General features: G+C 52.1%; 1 protein-coding gene across 1 annotated transcript; it reads left to right on the top strand.

The window, feature by feature from the left end:
- The first annotated feature begins 1,754 nt into the window (after nucleotides 1-1,754).
- On the top strand, nucleotides 1,755-11,744 carry TPST2 (tyrosylprotein sulfotransferase 2). The gene is made up of 6 exons (XM_038762993.1): nucleotides 1,755-1,814; nucleotides 3,246-4,179; nucleotides 6,481-6,679; nucleotides 9,988-10,038; nucleotides 10,842-10,891; nucleotides 11,215-11,744. Exons 2-5 carry the CDS (start codon nucleotides 3,323-3,325, stop codon nucleotides 10,872-10,874), a joined length of 1,140 nt encoding a protein of 379 aa, XP_038618921.1. The 5' UTR covers nucleotides 1,755-1,814; nucleotides 3,246-3,322; the 3' UTR covers nucleotides 10,875-10,891; nucleotides 11,215-11,744.
- The last annotated feature ends 9,147 nt before the right edge of the window (nucleotides 11,745-20,891 follow it).

The following is a 20,891-nucleotide window of genomic DNA, read 5'->3' as shown; positions in this document are numbered from 1 at the left end:
TTACTACATGCCAGGACTGTATTAAGCACTGGGGTAGATGCAGGCTAATCGGGTTGGATAAGTCCCTGGCTCACATGGGGCACCCACGTTAATCCCCATTATACAGACGAGGGAACCGTGGCGCAGAGAAGTGAAGTGACTTCATTCATTCATTCAGTCGTATTTATTGAGTGCTTACTGTGTGTAGAGCACTGTACTAAGCGCTTGGGAAGTACAAGTTGGCTCTTCCCCACTTTAAAGCCCTACTGAAGGCCCGTCTCTGCCAAGAGGCCTTCCCTGATTAAGCCCTCCTCTCCTCTTCTCCCACTCCCTTCTACAGCACTCTGACTTACTCTCTTTATTCATTCCCCCTCCCAGCCCCACCCCACTTATGTCCACATCTGCCATTTATCTGTATTGATGTCTCTATCCCCCCCCCAGGACTGTAAACGCATTGTGGGCAGGGAATACGTCTGTTATATTGTTCTGTTGTCCTTTCCCACGCGCTTAGCTCAGTGCTCTGCACACAGTAAGCCGTCAATAAATACTACTGACAAGCTGACAGCAGCGGGCTCTCTTGCGTATGAAATGGGCAAACGCCAACAGACCATGGGCATCCGGGTCCGGGCGGAGGCCGGAATCTCACTGGGAGAAAATCCGTCACGTTCTGTCCGTGGCCGGTCTGGGGATGGGGGTTGCCATGGTGACCCCTGAAGAACGCTTCGCCATCTGCTTTGTAGATTTCCCTAATGAGGCTGATGTTTCGGGACCCCGGAAGGCAGGCGGAGAAAAATACGGATTTTACATCCGGGCGAGGTCAGGGCTCAGCTGCTCCCATTAAATTACGAGGTTTCCCCCCACTTCACTCCACCCCATCCCACCCCAGGAGACGCTAGCAAGGGATGGGGGGCAGGGAACGTGGGGCTTGTTTCTTTTGGACTCTCCCAGGCACTTAGTACAGTGCTTTCTTGGGGGGATATTTGTTAAGCGCTTACTCTGTGCCAGGCACTGGATAAAGAGCCGGGATAGGTCCAAGGTAATCTGTCTCACATGGGGCTCATAATCTTGATCCCCATTTTACAGTTGAGGTAACTGAGGCACAGAGTAGCAAACCGACTTACCCAGGGTCACAGGAGAAGCACTGTGGCCTAATGGCTAGAAACCCGGGCCTGGGAATCAGAAGGACCTGGGTTCTAATTCTGGCTCTGCCACTCATCTACTTCGCTTCTCTGGGCCTCAGTTCTCTCATCTGGAAAGTGGGGATGATGACCGTGAGCCCCATGTGGGAAAGGGACTGTCCAACCTGATTATTCTGTATCTACCTCAGCGCTTAGGACAGAGCCTGGTACATAGTAAGCGCTTAACAAGTACCATAGTTATTATTGGGCGAAACCCTGGCCAAATGACTCCCTTCAGCCCCTTTGAAACGGATCGGGATGTCCCACGGCTCGGACCGAACCCTCTCCCCCCGGTCCGGGCCGTGCCTGAGCCCCTCAGATCCAGCCAGAGCAGCGGGCACCCGGCGGAGTTGGCGTTGGAGCCCGTGTCCTCCGAATCCCAGGCCCGGCCTCTTTCCACCGGGCCACGCCGCTTCCCTGCTTCCTCGTGGGCCACCAACTCTGTTTTAGCGACCTCTCCCAAGCGTTTAATCCAGTGCCCTGTCTGCAGGAAGCGCTCCATAAATACCATGGACCATTCGATCGATGGCTCGATAGATTCTCCGAGAGGCAGGGCTCACAGGGCTGTTTTTTCTTGTCTTTCCCCCTCAGGGATTCGCCTGAGGCCTGCGATTCGGAGCCGGTTCCTGGGCGGAGGCATGAGCGCGGCTGAGGCAGGTGAGCGGGTCGAGAGCGGCTCGGGACAGAAGCAGATTCGGGTGCCGCGGGGCGCGGGGTCCTGGACTACATTGGTCACCGTGGCCCACGCCTCCTTGCTACGTTTTTGTGGTGTTTAAGCGCTTACTCTGTGCCAGGAACCGTACCAAGCGCCGGGATAGAGACAGGCTAATCAGATTGAACACAGTCCCTGTGCCACGTGGGGCTCACGGTCGTCATCTGTGAAGACTGTGAAGTCACTTCTCTTCTCTGGGCCTCAGTTCCCTCATCTGGAAAATGGGGATGAAAACTGTGAGCCCCATGTCGGGCAGGGACTGTGTCCAACCCGATTAGCTCGGATCTGCCCCAGTGCTTAGAACAGTGTTTGGCACAGAGTAAGCATTTAACAAATACATCAAACATTGTTGTAAGTAATAGTAGAGTAATAATAGATACGATCCCTGCCCTGAAGGAGTTGGCAAGTGCACTGTGTGCAGAGCACTGTACTAAACACTTAGTTGACGGTAGAGTCAGTAGAACAAACCCCACCCTGAAGGAGATGGCGGTGTGTACTGTGTGCAGAGCACTGTACTCTTGGGCCTTATCTGTAAAAATGGGGATTAAGATTGTGAGCCCCACGGGGGACAACCCGATCGCCTTGTATCCCCCCAGCGCTTAGAACAGTGCTTTGCACATAGCAAGCACTTAACAAATACCATTATTATTATTATTATTATTACTAAGCCCTTCGGTGAGGACAGTGGAGTCAGTAGACACAATCCCCACCCTGAAGGAGATGGCAGTGTACTGTGTGCAGAGCACTGTACTAAGCTGTTGGGTGAGGACAATAGAGCAAGTTGACACAGTTCTCGCCCTGAAGGAGTTGGCGTTGGACTATGTACAGAGCACTCTACTAAACACTTAGGTGAGGACAGTGGAGTGAGTAGAACAATTCCCGCCCTGAGGGAGATGACAGGGTACTGTGTGCGCTTGTAGAGAGAGCACAGTCATCAGGTGATGTGGTCCCTGCACCCCTAAAATAATTTCCAGACCAGCAGGGGTGTGTGTGTGTGAGGGGACTACCTCCCTGGTGGTGAGCCCTCTGACACTCCCTCCCCACCACCATCCTCTCTCCCTCTCTTCTCTCCCGTTTCCTCTCCCTCTCTTCTTTTCTTCCTCTTTCTCTCCCTCTTCCTCTCCATCTCCTCTTCTCTCCCTCTTCCCCCTACCTCTCCCTCCCTTGCTCCTTCTCCCTTTCTCTCTTCCCCTCTCGCCCTCTTCTTCTCCCTCTCCCTCCCACCCTGTCCCTCCCTCTCCCCCTTCCTCTTTTGCTCCTTTCATCTCTCCCTCTCCCCACAACTGTCCCTCCGTTGCTCCTTCTCTCTCCCTCTCCCTCCCTCTCCCCCTCTGTCTCTGGGTATCTCTCTCCGCGCACCCCCCACCCCCTCTCAGGAGCCGTTGGGGCGTCCCTCCCGCCGCCGGCCGAGGAGAGCTGAGGCCGAGGCCTGGTGGCGGCGGTCCGGAAGAGGATGCGTGTGACGGCGCGGCGGGGGGCGGTGGCGGGCAGCCTGGCGCTGGCCCTGCTGGCGGCAGCCCTGGTGGGGCGGCGGGCCCTGGTGTGCCCGGGAGCCCGGGGGGGCGGGAGCGGCCCGGGGCCCGCCGACGAAGAGGAGGATGACGAGGAGGAGGAGGAGCTGGTGGTGCGGGACGAGCGGGGACGGGGCGAGTACCGCTACGGCAAGGACACACCGCTGGTGTTTGTGGGCGGGGTGCCCCGCAGCGGCACCACCCTGATGCGCGCCATGCTGGACGCCCACCCCGAGGTGCGCTGCGGCCAGGAGACCCGCATCATCCCCCGCCTGCTGGCCATGCGCCAGGCCTGGGCCCGCTCCGCCCGCGAGAAGGCCCGCCTGGACGAGGCCGGCGTCACGGAGCGGGTGCTGGACGCGGCCGTGCGCGCCTTCGTCCTGGAGGTCATCGCCCGCCACGGGGAGCCCGCCCGCTTCCTCTGCAACAAGGACCCCTTCACCCTCAAGTCGTCCGTCTACCTGGCCCGCCTCTTCCCCAACTCCAAGTTCCTGCTGATGGTGCGCGACGGCCGCGCCTCCGTCCACTCCATGATCTCGCGCAAGGTGACCATCGCCGGCTTCGACCTGACCAGCTACCGCGACTGCCTGACCAAGTGGAACCGGGCCATCGAGGTGATGTACGCCCAGTGTCTGCAGGTGGGGCGGGCCAAGTGCCTGCCCGTCTACTACGAGCAGCTGGTCCTCCACCCGCAGCGCTCCCTGCGCCTCGTCGTCGACTTCCTCGGCCTCGCCTGGACCGACGCCCTCCTGCACCATGAGGACCTCATCGGCAAGCCCGGGGGCGTCTCCCTGTCCAAGTGAGTCCTCCCGCTCCCCCTGCCCGCTCCCGGTGCTTGCCCCCTCGCCAGAGGAGGAGTCGCCCGGCCCGCGCCGGGAGGGCCCCAAGTCAGGAAGGCCGAGCCACGCGAAACGTCTTCCGCGGGGCGAGTCTGACATCCCTTTCGGCCTGTTTTAGCTCTCCACACGCAGATTCCCTCACCCTTGCCTGGAGGGAGGAAAAAAACGAGGGTATTTGTTAAGCGCTTACTGTGTGCCGGGCACTATACTGAGTGCTGGAGCGGATACAAGCAACTTAATAATGATGGCATTTATTAAACGCTTACTATGTGCAAAGCACTGTTCTAAGCGCTGGGGAGGTTACAAGGTGATCAGGTTGTCCCACAGGGGGCTCGCAGTCTTCATCCCCATTTTGCAGATGAGGTCACTGAGGCCCAGAGAAGTTAAGTGACTTGCCCAAAGTCACACAGCTGACGAGTGGCGGAGCCGGGATTTGAACCCATGACCTCCTACTCCAAAGCCCGGGCTCTTTCAACTGAGCCACGCTGCTTCTCACGTGGAGCTCACACTCTTCAATCCCCACCTTCCAGAGGAGGGAATCGAGGTCCGGAGAAGGGAAGCGGCCCGGGTCGGAGCCGGGATTAGAACCTGTGATCTCCTTGCTCCCGGGCCGTGCCCCGTCCACTGTGCCGCGCTGCTTCCGCCCCTGACTTCCACCTGTGAATGCTTCCTACCCCAGGGGATTTCCCTCGTGTGTTGCTCGGACCTGGCGAAGTGGCCTAGGCGTCTCAGCGGGACCCTCACCCACCTCCCGGCCCCTCACTTGGCGCAGACGGAGCGGGCGTCCCACACCCCGGGCAGAGGTGACCCTCGGCCTGCTGCCGCCGGTCTCCGTCTGCCGCCCGGATCGGCGGGGGCGGCCGGGATCTATCGCCCGACCCTCCGGCCCATTCGGGCTTCCAGTTTCCACTTGTCCAGCCTCCATCCCCACCTCTCTGCTCCTCCACACCGTATTAGATTGGCCCGGGGGTGAGGGACCCCTTCTTCCGCGTTCCCGGCTCGGGACGTCCGGCTGGCATTTCGGTCACGATGGGGGCAGTCTCCCACCCGCGCTTCCGAACTCCTCGTCGCTAGTCCTGTCGTACACCTTGAGGTGGCCAGTCCCCTGATTCGCCTCGCCACAGGAGGGAGGATGCAGATTGAATCCCCATTTTACAGAAGTGGACACTGAGGCCCAGAGAAGCAGCATGGTCTAGTGGGTAGAGCCTGGGCCCAGGAGTCAGAAGGACCTGGGTTCTCCTCCCGGCTCCGCCACTTGTACGCTAGGGGACCTTGGGTGAGTCACTTCACTTCTCTGGGCCTCAGTTACCTCATCTGTAAAATGAGGATTCATTCATTCATTCAATCATATCTGTTGAGCGCTTACATTCCCAGCCCACAACCGGCTTACGGTCTGGGACCCCGGGGGAGGCAGACATCAATACATATAAATAAAATGACGGCCGGTGTGACATAAAATGACATAAGTGGTGTGGGGCTGAGTTGTGGGAAGAGCAAAGGGAGTAAGTCGGAGCAAGTCGACAGAGAAGGGAGTGGGAGAGGAGGAAAAGCGGGACTTAATGTGGGAAGGCCTCTTGGAGGAGACGGGCCTTCAGTAAGGCTTTGAAGGGGAGGAGAGTCACTATCTGGCAGATATGAGGAGGGAGGGCGTTCCAGGCCAGAGGTAGGATGTGGGCCAGGGGTCGGCGGTGAGACAGGTGAGATGGAGGCCCAGGGAGAAGGTTAGTGGCGGCAGAGGAGCGGAGGGTGCTGGCTGGGATGGAGAAGGAGAGAAGGGAGCTAAGGCAGGAGGGCGCAAGGTGGTAGACTGCTTTAAAGAAGCAGCGTGGCTCAGTGGAAAGAGCCCGGGCTTGTAGTAAGCGCTTATTCGGTAATTTGTTTCTGTTATTGTCCATCTTCCCCTCAAGGCTATCAGCCACCCTGGGCAGGGAATATGTCTCTTGGATTGTTACAGTGTACTCGCCCAAGGGCTTAGTGCAGTGCTCTGCACACAGCGCCCAGTAAATACGATTGAATGTATGACTCTAGACCGTAAGCTCATTCTGGGCAAGGATCATGGGTGCTGATTCTTTCGTCGTCTCCCGAGCATTCAGTACGATGCTCCACACACAGTGAGCTCTCAATAAATACCAATGGGCTGACTGACTTAATGGATACCATTTAAAAACAAACAAAAGCCGGTCCTTGTCCCGAAGGAGCTTCCGGGGGACAGAGGAGACCCCGGGGAACCCCAGTGACTCTGTCTTTTTCGTCCCCCGTAGGATCGAGCGATCGACAGACCAGGTGATCAAGCCCGTGAACCTGGAAGCCCTGTCCAAGTGGATCGGGCACATCCCGGAAGACGTGGTCCAGGACATGGCCCACATCGCTCCCATGCTGGCCAAGCTCGGCTACGACCCCTACGCCAACCCGCCAAACTACGGAGACCCCGACCCGTTCGTCGTCAACAACACCAACCGGGTGAGTGGGCTCCTTCTGGTGGGAGGTGCTGTTATGGTATTGGTTGGGCGCTTACTACGTGCCAGGCACTGGGTTCCAGCTCGTCAGGTTGGACACAGTCCCTCACCCCGCTTGACCAATGAAGGAACTGATGCATGGAGAAGTGACTTGCCCAAGGTCACGCAGCGGACGAGCGGAGGAGCCAGGATGAGAGCCAGGGTCCTTCTGACTTGCAGGCCTGGGCTCCTATTCATTCATTCATTCATTCAATCGTATTTATTGAGCACTTCCTGTGTGCAGAGCACTAAGTACTAAGCGCTTGGGAAGTACAGTTGGCAACGTATAGAGACGGTCCCTCCCCAACAACAGGCTCACAGTCTAGAAGCAGCGTGGGTCAGTGGAAAGAGCCCGGGCTTTGAAGTCAGAAGTCATGGGTTCAAATCCCAGATCCTCCAAGTGTCAGCTGTGTGACATTGGGCAAGTCACTTCACTTCTGTGGGCCTCAGTTCCCTCATCTGGAAAATGGGGATTAAAACTGTGAGCCCCCCTTGGGACAACCTGATCACCTTGTAACCTCCCCAGCACTTAGAACAATGCTTTGCACATAGTAAGCGCTTAACAAACACCATTATTATTATTATTATCATTAGAAGGGGGAGACAGACAACGAAACACGACCTGTAGACAGGTGTCAGAGTCGTCAGAACAAATAGAATTAAAGCTATCCACTAGGCCAAGCGGCTCCTCTAAGAGAAATGAAGTGAGTCAGCCAAGGTCACCCACCGGACAAGTAGCGGAGCTGGGATTAGAACTCGGGTCCTTCCGGCTCCCAGGCCCGGGCTCTGTCCACTAGGCCACGCTGCCACCTTGGGGGTTTTGCGCCCAAGACCGGTCTTTCAGCACTCCTACCTCGACCCATCAATCTGCCGTTGTTTAAGCGCTTTCTGTGGGGAGAGCACTGTACTAAGCGTCCGGGAGAGGACGATGCAGCGGAGGTGGTAGCCACGCTCCCTGCCCGCAAGGAGCTTATAAAGGGCCCCAGACCTAGCAACCAGGAAGACCAGAATTCTTCCTCCACAGGAAGGGAGTGCATGGGAGGCTGACAAGGCCAGTGGGGAGCCCTCAGAAAGGGTTTTTTGGTTGTTGTTTTTTTAATATACGTTAAGCGCTTACTATGTACCAGGCACTGCTCCAAGCGCTGGGGTAGATACCAGCTCATCAGGTTGGAAACTGCCCCCATCCTACATGGGGCTCACAGTCCTTATCCCCATTTCACAGAGGAGTGAAGTGACTTGCCGCACGTCACACAGCAGACAAGTGGTGCAGCTGGGATTAGAACCCACCTCCTCTTGTCTCCCAGGCCCGGGCTCTAGCCACTAAGCCACAGTTGTGTCAAGCACTGTTCTAAGCGCTGAGGCGGATGCAGTCTCTGTCCCAGAGTGGGGCTCACAGTCCATGTAGAAGGGAGAACAGGGTACAGAATGGAAAGAGAAACAAAACTAATACGCTACACCGGCAATCAAATAATTGATCATTTCCCTTGAATTAACTGTTAGTCTAATCAGTGCCTGGAACAGTGTCTGGCACATAGTAAGGGCTTAACAAATACCATTATTATCGATATTATTATTAATTATAATTGTTATTATAATTGATAATAATATAATAATACTGCCATGGGTATTGTTATTATTGATAATGGTGGTGTTATTATTAATAATCAAAGACAATACTTCACCCCAGGGGACAATCATTCAGTCCCGGAAGATTGAATCGGTACACCATCCAACCCATAGTCACCTCCGGGAAAAAGCTTTCCGTGTCTCACTCCAAAACCGAGTGAAAAGTCCGGCGTCCTAAGTGTGTGTTCCAAAACCAAAACACAAAACAAAATTAAAAAAAAAAAAAAAACAGGAGAAACCAAACCTCCCAAACATCCTGGGCTTTGAGAATGTCTATTATTATTATATTTGTGAAGCACTTACTGTGCTGCAGGCACTGTTCTAAGCTCTGGGGTAGATACAAGTCAGTCAGGTTGGACAGTCCCTGTCTCACGTGGGCCTCGCAGTCTTCCTCCCCATTTTACAGATGAGGGAACTGAGGCCCAGAGAAGGCAAGTGACTTGCCCAAGGCTACACAGCAGACAAGTGGTGGAGCTGGGACCCTCTGGGCAAATCTCTTCAGAACTAGAGAAGCAGCGTGGCTCAGTGGAAAGAATACAGGCTGGGGAGCCAGAGGTCATGGGTTCTAATCCCGGCTCTGCCACTTGTCAGCTGTGTGACCTTGGGCAAGTCACTTAACTTCTCTGGGCCTCAGTTCCCTCATCTGTAAAATGGGGATGAAGACTGTGAGCCCCACGTGGGACAACCTGATGACCTTCTATCTACCCCAGCTCTTAGAACAGTGCTTGGCACATAGTAAGCGCTTAACAAATACCAACATTATTATTATTATTATTATTATTATCTGAATTCCCAGAACCCAGTGCATGGGTTTCCTGGGACATCATCCCTGGACTTCACGGCCCCTCGTCCTTGGCAAATGGTCAAACGCCGGTATCGACCGACTTGCATTCATTCATTCAGTCGTATTTATTGAGCGCTTATGGTGTGCAGAGCACTGTACTAAGCACTTGGCAAAGTAATCAATCAGTCGTATTTATTGAGCACTTACTGTGTGCAGAGCACTGTATTAAGCGCTTGGGAAGTACAAGTTGGCAACATATAGAGACAGTCCCTACCCAACAGTGGGCTCACAGTCTAGAAGCATAGTAAGCACTTAACAGCGACTGCTTTAAAAAAAACAACAAGTGAGAGACCATCGCGCAGCAACAAGCCCAGAGTAGCCAAACGGACAGCGGGCTGAAGGAAGGGCTCTGCTTCTGGCCGATGCCCGAGCCCCAGTGTCAGCCCGTTTCCCTCTCCAGCCTCCGTCTGGCTCACGGGCCGCGCTTGCCTGAAGCCGCCTCTGAATGGACTCTCCCGAGCGCTCGGTGCAACGACATCAAGGTTGTCCATCCCGATATTGATGAAACTCTTATGGCTAGCTAAGCCTCGGGGGAGATCTGGGGGCGCGCGGACCCTCTCCACGTTTGACAGATGAGGAAGCTGAGGCCCAGAGGGGGTCGGTAACGTGGCCCTGGTCACACAGCAGGCCGGAGGGGCAGGGCTGGGACTCGAACTCAGGTCCGGACTCCCCGCATCCACGCTCTTTTCCCCGGGCCCCGATGCCGCCGCCCACGTCGGGGCTTGTTGTGACGGGAGAAAAGTCTGTAGTGGTGGCGTTGTCTTAATCTTCATGTTGCTGTTGTTCTCATTTTTCTTTCCTAGGTTATGAAAGGAGACTTTAAAACACCAGCCAATCTGAAAGGATATTTTCAGGTCAGACCACACCCATTAACCCCTCACATTTTTTTTTTACTCCCCCCCGCCCCCCAACCCTTTTTTAAAAAATATAGTATTTGTTAAGTGCTATGTGCCAAGCACTGTTCTAAGTACTGGGATAGAAACATAGTATCTACCCAGTCCCTGTCCCTCGAGGGGCTCACAGTGTTCATCCCCATTTTACAGATGAGGGAACTGAGGCCCAGAGAAGCGAAGTGACTTGCCCAAGGTTACACAACAGGCCAGTGGCAGAGGTGGGATGAGATCCCAGGTCCCTACGACTCTCAGGCCTGGGCTTTTTCCACGAGGCCACAAGGATATTCACTCGAAACAGAATATGAGAAGCAGCACAGCCTAGTGATGAGAGCCTGGGCTTGGAAGCCAGAGGACCTAGGTTCTAATCCTGGCCATGCGCTTGCCCGCTATGTGACCTTGGGCAAGCCACGTAACTTCTCTGTGCCTCAGTTCCCTCATCTGTAAAATGGGGAGTAAGAAGTGTGAGCCCCACATGGGACAACCTGATGACCTTCTATCTACCCCAGTGCTTAGAACAGTGCTTGGCACGTAGTAAGCACTCAACAAGTACAGTAATATTATAATCCCAGATATGTCCCTGTCCTCAGGGCTCACAGCCTCAGCTTTGGTGGGAGAGGGAGGACGGAACAGGATTGTGTCCCCATATCTCAGAACTCGAGAGACTCCTTTCTCAGGTCACTGGGGTTTAAAGATGCTCATTCCTGGAGGAATCCAGAGCCCCGCAGCCTGAGTTTCTTTTTTCCATCTGTGGGTACTCTCTACAGGTGGATCAGAATACATCCTCTCCTCATTTATGAAGTGCGCGATTTCCCGGGTAAGTAAGGGGTGCGGACGGCTCCTGATCCTCAGCGACGGTCCTTATCGGGGCGCAGACGGGCCGTCGTGGCCGAGGGCTTTAATGGGGCGCTTCCTCTCGGTGAAGAACCAGACTAAGCGGTGGGAAGCGGGCATTCCAGCAGAGTCCTCGCTGGGAGCGCTCACAAACGGGCCTGGCTGCTTGGAAGTCCGAGGGGCAGTTGGATTAGTCAGTTCCGAGTGAGAAATATAACGGATTGACAGGACTATGTGATATCTGTTAACCAGATAATTAGAAATAATGGGCTTATGCTGGAATTGACACGGTGTCTCTTGTCCCAGGGTTCTGCAAATGCCTTTTCAACACCAGAAAGAGAAGATAGTTTGCAACGGAGTGGAAATCACTTTATCCAAGCATATTGCTTGCTCTTATTGCCAAAACAGGACAGCTAAACGAGGAATGGATTTGCATTTGCGTGCAAAGGCCCAAACGTTTGAAACTTCCAGCTAACATTCTCTGATCTGTTTGGATACCCGTCATGTGCGAGAAACATCAGCGGAAGGGGCCTGGGGGTGACAGGAGAGGTGGGGATCCGGACCCGAAGGTGACGTTTTGTTTTCAGTTATTGGGGAATTTTCCAATATGCATCGTTTTTATTTCCTAACTCGCAGAATCGAAACGAAGCATCGCGACTGGAGCTCCACATCTAATTCCCTCCCCAACATCTCCCTGCCTCCTGTCAGCCCTTCATTTAGAACTCACAGAATCTATTTAAGGATTTTAATATATGAGGCTGTTTGGAATTATATTTGGCACGCTGCAACTGAATTTCACGAGAATAAAAGTATCGTTTAATATAGAGAAAGGACTTCCTTCCGTAACCTGAACCCGAGGCCCTGATTTCTGTTGGTCAGTGGCGGGTGGGGGGCGGCAGTCTGGATGTTTCGTAGAATAACCTGGAGAGCAACAGAAAACCCTGGGCGTGCAGCTACAGCGGATCGCTCCTTTTCAAGGTATGGTCTTTTGTTTTTATGGTATTTGTTAAGCACTCGTCTCTGGTCGTCGAGTCATTCCCAACCCATAGCGACTCCATGAACACATCTCTCCCACAACGCCCCGCTCTCCATCTGCCATTGTTCTGGTGGCGGATCCAGAGTGTTGTCTTGGAAAAATCCGGATGTGGTTGTGACCATCGTCACCTTCCGCGCGGTCAACTTGAGTCTCTGCCCTCGACTCTCTCCCGTGCCGCTATTGCCCAGCATAGGGGAGTTTTGACTAGTAGCAGATGGCCTGCCACTAGCCAGCCACTGCCCAAGCTAGGAATGGCACAGACAGGCCTCTGCTTGACTCTCCCTCCCGCAGTCGAGACGGGTAGAGGACTGGAAACTCTCCAGGTGCCATCCTGAGGGGGGGATTAAGCACTTAGTATGGGTCAAACACTGTTCTAAGCGCTGGGGTAGATACGAGTTAATTAGGTCAGACACAGTCCCTGGGGCTCACGGTCTAAGTGGGAGGGCAGTCAGAAGGATCTGGGTTCTAATCCCGGCTCCGCCACTTGTCTGCTCTGCGATCTCGGCCAAGAAACTTAACTCCTCTGTGCTTGTTACCTCATCTGTAAAATTCATTCATTCATTCAATCATATTTATTGAGCGCTTACTGTGTGCAGAGCACTGTAGTAAGCACTTGGGAAGTACAAGTTGGCAACATATAGAGACGGTTCCTACCCAACAGTGGGCTCACAGTCTAGAAGACTAGACTGTGACTAGACTAGACTAGAAGACTAGAAAAATGGGGATTGAGACTGGTAGCCCCCCGTGGGACAGGGATTGGGCCTGACCTGATTTGCTCATATCCACCCCAGCGCTTAGTACAGTGCCTGTCTCCTAGTAAGTGCTTCACAGATACCACAATTATTACTCAGAGCCCAGACCTCTCCCTGACCGGGGAGGGAGTAGAATAGAGAGGTAGTAGACATGGTCCTCTCCCTTCCACCACTGGCACCTCTAGATTGGAAACTCGCCAAGGGCAGGAAACGTGTACCTACTCTCCCCAAGTGCTTAGTACAGTGCTTGGCACACGGTAAGCGCTTCATAAATGCCATCGGTTGATGTCACCTGTGCACTGCAGATTGTACCCACTACCACTTTTAAGTACCCCCCATCCCCTACCACCCTTATTTCATTCATTGGATCGCATTTATTGAGCACTTACTGTGCGCAGAACACTGCACTAAGCACTTGGGAAATATAATTCGGCAACATATAGAGACGGTCCCTACCCAACAGCGGGCTCACAGTCTAGAAAGGGGAGACAGACAACAAAGCAAAATGTAGACAGGTGTCAAAGTCGCCAGAACAAATAGAATTAAAGCTATATTCATTCATTCAATCGTATTTATTGAGTGCTTACTGTGCGCTGGACTAAGCGCTTGAGAAGTACAAATCGGCAACCTATAGAGACGGTCCCTACGCAACAACGGGCTTACAGTCCGCCGCCTATATCTGCAGATCAATCCATTTATGGTGTTTAGTAATAATGTAGTAATAATAATAATAATGAGTAATTATGGCATTTGTTAAGCGCTTACTATGTGCCAGGCACCGTACTAAGCTCTCTTCCTCCCTTCAAAGCCCTACTGAGAGCTCACCTCCTCCAGGAGGCCTTCCCAGACTGAGCCCCCTTTTTCCCTCCCCCTCCCCATCCCCCCGCCCTACCTCCTTCCCCTCCCCACAGCACTTGTATATATTTGTACCGATTTATTACTCTATTTTAATTGTACATATTTACTATTCTATTTATTTTGTTAAGTATGTGCATATAGCTTTCATTTTATTTGTTCTGACGATTTTTTGTTCTGACATGTTTTGTTTTGTGGTCCGTCTCCTCCTTCTAGACTGTGAGCCCGTTGTTGGGTAGGGACCGTCTCTAAATATGTTGCCGACTTGTACTTCCCAAGCGCCTAGTACAGTGCTCTGCATACAGGAAGCGCTCAATAAATACGATTGAATGAATGAATGAATACGAGCGAATCCACCCACACACTGTCCCAGTCCCTCGCGGGGCTCACCGTCTCAATCCCCATTTTCCGGATGAGGTCACTGAGGCTCAAAGAAATGAAGTGACTTGCCCACGGTCTCCCATGGCAGACGAGCGGCCGAGCCAGAATTAGAACCCATGACCTCCGACTCCCAGTCCCGTGCTCTCCCTACTAGGCCATGCTGCTTATTGAATGCTTGCCGTGTGCAGAGCGCTGTACTAAACGCTTGGGAGAGTGCAAGTCCAACAGAGTTGGCAGACAGGTTCCCTGCCCACTCCGAGCTTACGGATTTTTAAACTCCTCACCTGTGATTTATCTTAGCGCCTTTCTCCCGAACTAGGTTGTAGGATCCTGGAGGGCAGAAACCACACTGAGAAGCAGCGTGGCTCAGTGGAAAGAGCCCGGGCTTTGGAGTCAGAGGTCATGGGTTCAAATCCTGGCTCCGCCAACTGTCAGCTGTGTGACTTTGGGCAAGTCACTTCACTTCTCTGGGCCTCAGTTACCTCAGCTGGAAAACGGGGATGAAAACTGTGAGCCACCTGGGGGACAACCTGATCACCTTGTAACCTCCCCAGCGCTTAGAACAGTGCTTTGCACATAGTAAGCGCTTAACAAATACCATTATTATTATTATTATTATTATTATTAAATCATGCCTACCCTAGTACTCTTCCAGGCAATTAATATAGTGTGCACACACAGAACGAGTGCTCTATAAATACCTCTGACCCACCGGTCATGATTAGCCCGGCCAACGGGAAAGAGAACGGGACAGGGAATCGTGAGATCCGGGTTCTGATCCGAACTCCGTTACTTGCTTTGATCTGCAATCTTGGAAGTCACTTAGCTTGAAGTGACGTGAAGAGAAGCAATGGAAAGAACCCGGACTTAGGAGTCAGAAGACGTGAGTTCTAATCCCAGCTCTGCCGCTTGTCTGCTGTGTGACCTTGGGCGAGCCGCTTCGCTTCCCTGGGCCTCAGTTACCCATCTGGAAAATGGGGAGGAAGACTGTGAGCCCTGTGTGGGACAAACTGATGACCTCGTATCTACCCCAGCGTTTAGAATAGTGCTTGGCATATAGCAGGCGCTTAATACAATAATAATTTAAGGCCCATTTTACAAATGGGGGAACTAGGGTGCAGTGAAGCTAAGTAATACTCACAATAATAATAATGGTATTCACAGGTATTGAATCCCCATTTTACAGGTGGGGCAGTTGAGGCCCAGGGAAATGAAATGACTTGCCCAAGATCATACTGCAGGCAACTGGCAAAGTCGGGGTGAAAATCTGGGTCTTCTGACTCCCGGCCCTGGCTCTTTCCAACAGGCCCTTGCTGCTTCTCTAAAATGTAATAATAATAATAATTATAATTGTGTTGGGTAAGTGCTTACTGCTTGCCAGGCACTGTACCAAGCACTGGGGTGGATACAAGGAAATCGAATTAAAAAGCTGTTCTCCCTCATAGACTGTGAGCCCGACAAGAGACCGGGGCTGAGTCCGATCTGATGAACTCGTAACTACTCCAGCGCATAGTACAGTGCTTGGCACAGAGTAGAGACTTAAAAAAATGCCACAAGGATGATCAGTCAAGCGATCATCGGTGGTATTTTTTGAGCACATACAATGTGCACAGCACTATACAAAGCGCTTGGGAGAGTACAGTATAGCAGAGTCGGCTGACACGGTTCCTGCCGTCAAGGAGCTTAGAGTCTAGAGGGGGAGACGGACATTAGTTACCTCCAGAACCTCCGGTGGTTGCCCATCCGCCTCCGCATCAAGCAGAAGCTCCTCGCCATCGGCTTTTAAAGCCGTCCATCCCCTCGCCCCCTCCTGCCTCACCTCGCTTCTCTCCCTGTACAGCCCAGCCTGCACACCTCACTCCTCTGTTGCCAACCTTCTCCGTGGGCCTCCACCTCATCTATCCCGCCACCGATCCCGTCCTGCCTCTGGCCTGAAACGCCCTCCCTCCTCAAATCCTGCAGACAGTGACTCTCCTCCAGCCCCCAAAAGCCTTATCGAAGGCCCATCTCTTCCAAGAGGCCTTCCTTGACTAAGTCCCCACTCCCTTCTGCGTCGCCCGGGCCCTTTCCCTCCATTCATCCTCCTTCCCAGCCCCACAGACTTACGTCCATGTTTGTCATTTTATTTATTTCTGTAAATGTCAGCCCCCCGACCTTAGACTGTAAGCTCATTGTGGGCAGGAAATGTGTCTGTTATATTCTTGAATGTACCCTTCCCAGCAGGTAGTACAATGCTCTGCATCCAGTAAGCACTCAATAAACGTGATTGACTATTATGAGCACACGGTGTAGTGGCTCGAAGGTCATGGCTATGCCACTTGTCTTCTGTGTGACCTTGGGTAAGTCACTTCACATCTCCGGGCCTCAATGACCTCATCTCACAATGACGATTGAGACCATGAGCCCCACGTGGGACAGGGACTGTGTCCAACCCGATTTACCCGTATCCACCCCAGCTCTTAGTACAGTGACTGACACCTAGTAAGCGCCTAACAAATGCCATCATCATGATTATCATTATCATCATGAGAAGCAGCGTGGCTTAGTGGCAAGAGCCTGGGCTTGGGAGTCGGAAGTCATGGGTTCTATTCCTGGCTCCGCCACTTGTCGGCTGTGTGACTTTGGGCAAGTCACATAGCTTCTCTGGGCCTCAGTTCCCTCATCCGTAAAATGGGGTTTAAGATGGGTAGCCCCATGTGGGGCAACCTGATTACTTTGTATCCACCTCAGCGGTTAGAATGTTGCGATTCGCACTACCCAAGTGCTTAGTACAAGGCTCTATGCACAGTAAGCGTTCAATAAATACGATTGAATGAGTGAATGAACAGTGCTTGGCACATAATAATAATGATAGCATTTATTAATCAATCAAGCAATCAGTTGTATTTATTGAGCGCTTACTGTGTGCAGAGCACTGTACTAAGTGCTTGGGAAGTCCAAGTTGGCAACCCTACCCAACAGTGGGCTCACAGTCTAGAAGGGGGAGACAGAGAACAAAACCAAACATATTAACAAAATAAAATAAATAGAATGCATATGTACAAGTAAAATAAATAGAGTAATAAATATGTACAAACATATGTACATATATACAGTGCCAAGCACTGTCGTAAGCGCTGATAGTAAGCATAGTAAGCACTTAACAAATACCATTATTTTTATTACTATTATTATCACCATTCATTCAGTCAATCGTGTTTATTGAGCACTTACTGTGTGCAGAGCACTGTACTAAGCGCTTGGGAAGTACAAGTTGGCAACATATAGAGACGGTCCCTTCCCATGATGGCCTGCAATGTCCCCAGGGCAAGCAGCCTTCAGAGGGTGAGGAGGAGGAGGAGGAGGAGGAGACTGGAGGGTTGGCTCAGTGGAAGAGAGCACAGGCTTTGGAGTCAGAAGTCATGAGTTCAAATCCCAGCTTGGCCAATTGTCAGCTGTGTGACTTTGGGCAAGTCACTTCATTTCTCTGGGTCTCAGTGACCTCATCTGTAAAATGGGGATGAAGACTGTGAGCCCCCCGTGGGACAACCTGATCCCCCTGTAACCTCCCCAGTGCTTGGAACAGTGCTTTGCACATAGTAAGCGCTTAATAAATGCCATCACCATTATTATTATTAGCGCTTAACAAATACCACAGTTGTTATTAGCGGGACTGTGCCTGTTGGCATGGGGAATCAGTGTGGCTCAGTGGAAAGAGCCCGGGCTTTGGAGTCAGAGGTCGGGGTCTCGAATCCCTGCTCTGCCAATTGTCAGCTGTGTGACTATGGGAAAGTCACTTAACTTCTCTGTGCCTCAGTTCCCTCATCTGTAAAATGGGGATTAAGACCGTGAGCCCCCCGTGGGACAACCTGATCACCTTGTAACCTCCCCAGTGCTTAGGACAGTGCTTTGCACATAGTAAGCGCTTAACAAATGCCATCATTACTATTATTATTATGGGTTCAAATCCCAGCTCAGCCAATTCAATCAATCATATTTATTGAGCACCTACTGTGTGCAGAGCACTGTACTAAGCACTTGGGAAGTACAAGTTGGCAACATATAGAGATGGTCCCTACCCAACAGTGGGCTCACAGTCTAGAAGGGGGAGACAGAACAGAACAAAACATAGTAACAAAATAAAATAAATAGAATAGATTTGCACGAGTAAAATAGAGTAATAAATACGTACAAACATATATACATATATATAGGTGCTATGGGGAAGGGAAGGAGGTAAGGCGGGGGGGGTGGATGGAGAGGGGAAGGAAGGGGAGAGGAAAGAGGGGGCTTAGTCTGGAGGAGGCCAAATGTCAGCTGTGTGACTTTGAGCAAGTCACTTCACTTCTCTGGGCCTCAGTTCCCTCGTCTGTAAAATGGGGATGAAGAGTGTGAGCCCCCCGCGGGACAAACTGATCACCTTGTAACCTCCCCAGCGCTTAGAACAGTGCTTTGCACATAGTAAGCGCTTAACAAATGTCATCCTTATTATCATTATTATTATTATTATTATGGGTTCAAATCCCGGCTCGGCCAATTGTCAGCTGTGTGACTTTGGGCAAGTCACTTCACTTCTCTGGGCCTCAGTTCCCGCATCTGTAAAATGGGGATGAAGAGTGTGAGCCCCCCGGCGGGACAACCTGATCACCTTGTAACCTCTCCCGGCGCTTAGAACGGTGCTTTGCACATAGTAAGCGCTTAATCAGCCCTTCAAGGCCCTGCTGAGAGCTCACCTCCTCCAGGAGGCCTTCCCAGACTGAGCCCCTTCCTTCCTCTCCCCCTCGTCCCCCTCTCCATCCCCCCCATCTGACCTCCTTCCCTTCCCCACAGCACCTGCATATATGTATATATGTTTGTACGTATTTATTACTCTATTTATTTATCTATTTTACTTGTCCATATCTATTCTATTTATTTTATTTTGTTAGTACGTTTGTTTTTTTTTCCTCTGTCTCCCCCTTTTAGACTGTGAGCCCAATGTTGGGTAGGGACCGTCTCTATATGTTGCCAATTTGTACTTCCCAAGCGCTTAGCACAGTGCTCTGCGCACAGTAAGCGCTCAATAAATATGATTGATTGATTAATCAACGCCATCGTTATCATTATTAAACCCGGCTCCCCGGCCGAGCCCGGCGTGGAGGCAGGGAGCCACCAGAGGGCGTCCGAGGGCCCCCCTCCCAGACCATAGAGACGCGCGGGGTCCCTCGCGGCTAGAGGGGATGCGCTTCCGGTTGAAGGGGGGCGGCTGACGTCACTTCCGGCGGGACCGCGGAGGTAAACTGAGGCCGGCGCTGGGGGGGCGGTTTGGACGCCTGGGGCGCTCACGACGGTTGTTTTCTCATTCTGTCCGTGAGGCGCTTACTACGCGCCGGGCCCTGTGATAAGCGCCGCGGTGGACGCGGGGCTCCCGGCTTCCGGCCCCCTTGTAGTCATTCATTCAGTCGTACTTATTGAGCGCCACCTGTGTGCAGAGCACTGTACTAAGCGCTTGGGAAGTACAAGTTGCACAGAGGGGGAAACTGAGGCCGGGAGCCCCTGGTGGGGGAGGGGCCGGCTCTACATGTTGCCCACTTGTCCTCTCCTAAGCGCTCAGTACAGTGCTCTGCACACAGGAAGCGCTCAATAAATGCGATTGAATGAATGAATGAACGCATAGGAACCGTCTCTGATGTCGATTTGTACTTCCCAAGCGCTCAGTACAGCGCTCTGCACACGGGAAGCGCTCAATAAATGCGATTGAATGAATGAACGCATAGGAACCGTCTCTGATGTCGATTTGTACTTCCCAAGCGCTCAGTACAGTGCTCTGCACACAGGAAGCGCTCAATAAATGCGATTGAATGAATGAATGAATGCATAGGAACCGTCTCTGATGTCGATTTGTACTTCCCAAGCGCTCAGTACAGTGCTCTGCACACGGGAAGCGCTCAATAAATGCGATTGAATGAATGAACGCATAGGAACCGTCTCTGATGTCGATTTGTACTTCCCAAGCGCTCAGTACAGTGCTCTGCACACAGGAAGCGCTCAATAAATGCGATTGAATAAATGAATGAATGCATAGGAACCGTCTCTGTTGCCGATTTGTACTTCCCAAGCGCTTAGTACAGTGCTCTGCGCACAGGAAGCGCTCAATAAATGCGATTGAATGAGTGAACGCATAGGAACCGTCTCTGATGTCCGTTTGTACTTCCCAAGCGCTTAGTACAGTGCTCTGCACACAGGAAGCGCTCAATAAATGCGACTGAATGAATGAACGCATAGGAACCGTCTCTGATGTCGATTTGTACTTCCCAAGCGCTCAGTACAGTGCTCTGCACACAGGAAGCGCTCAGTCATCATCATCATCAATCGTATTGAGCGCTTCCTATGTGCAGAGCACTGTACTAAGCGCTTGGGAAGTCCAAATTGGCAACATATAGAGACGGTCCCTACCCAACAGTGGGCTCACAGTCTAAAAGGGGGAGACAGAGAACAAAACCAAACATACTAACAAAATAAAATAAATAGGATAGATATGTACAAGTAAAATAAGTAAATAAATAAATAGAGTAATAAATATGTACAAACATATATCCATATATACAGGTGCTGTGGGGAAGGGAAGGAGGTAAGATGGGGGGGATGGAGAGGGGGACGAGGGGGAGAGGAAGGAAGGGGCTCAGTCCGGGAAGGCCTCCTGGAGGAGGTGAGCTCTCAGCAGGGTCTTGAAGGGAGCGATTGAATGAGTGAACGCATAGGAACCATCTCTGTTGTTGATTTGTACTTCCCAAGCGCTTAGTACAGTGCTCTGCACATAGGAAGCGCTCAATAAATGCGATTGAATGAATGAATGAATGCATAGGAACCGTCTCTGATGTCGATTTGTACTTCCCAAGCGCTTAGTACAGTGCTCTGCACACAGGAAGCGCTCAGTAAATGCGATTGAATGAATGAATGAATGAATGCATAGGAACCGTCTCTGTTGTCGATTAGTATTT

The sequence above is a fragment of the Tachyglossus aculeatus genome, chromosome 21, assembly GCF_015852505.1.
Source record: "Tachyglossus aculeatus isolate mTacAcu1 chromosome 21, mTacAcu1.pri, whole genome shotgun sequence".
In the NCBI taxonomy this organism is placed as follows: domain Eukaryota; kingdom Metazoa; phylum Chordata; class Mammalia; order Monotremata; family Tachyglossidae; genus Tachyglossus; species Tachyglossus aculeatus.
The sequence above is the reverse complement of the archived record's forward strand: the minus strand, read 5'-3'. Positions and strand labels throughout refer to the sequence as shown.

Bases quoted from the DNA above. Each gene is read 5' to 3' on its own strand.
- TPST2 (XM_038762993.1), top strand. From the start codon at position 3,323: ATGCGTGTGACGGCGCGGCGGGGGGCGGTGGCGGGCAGCCTGGCGCTG. The intron at 4,180-6,480 runs GTGAGTCCTCCC...CGTCCCCCGTAG, and splicing joins GGGGGCGTCTCCCTGTCCAA to GATCGAGCGATCGACAGACC. The intron at 10,039-10,841 runs GTCAGACCACAC...TACTCTCTACAG, and splicing joins ATCTGAAAGGATATTTTCAG to GTGGATCAGAATACATCCTC.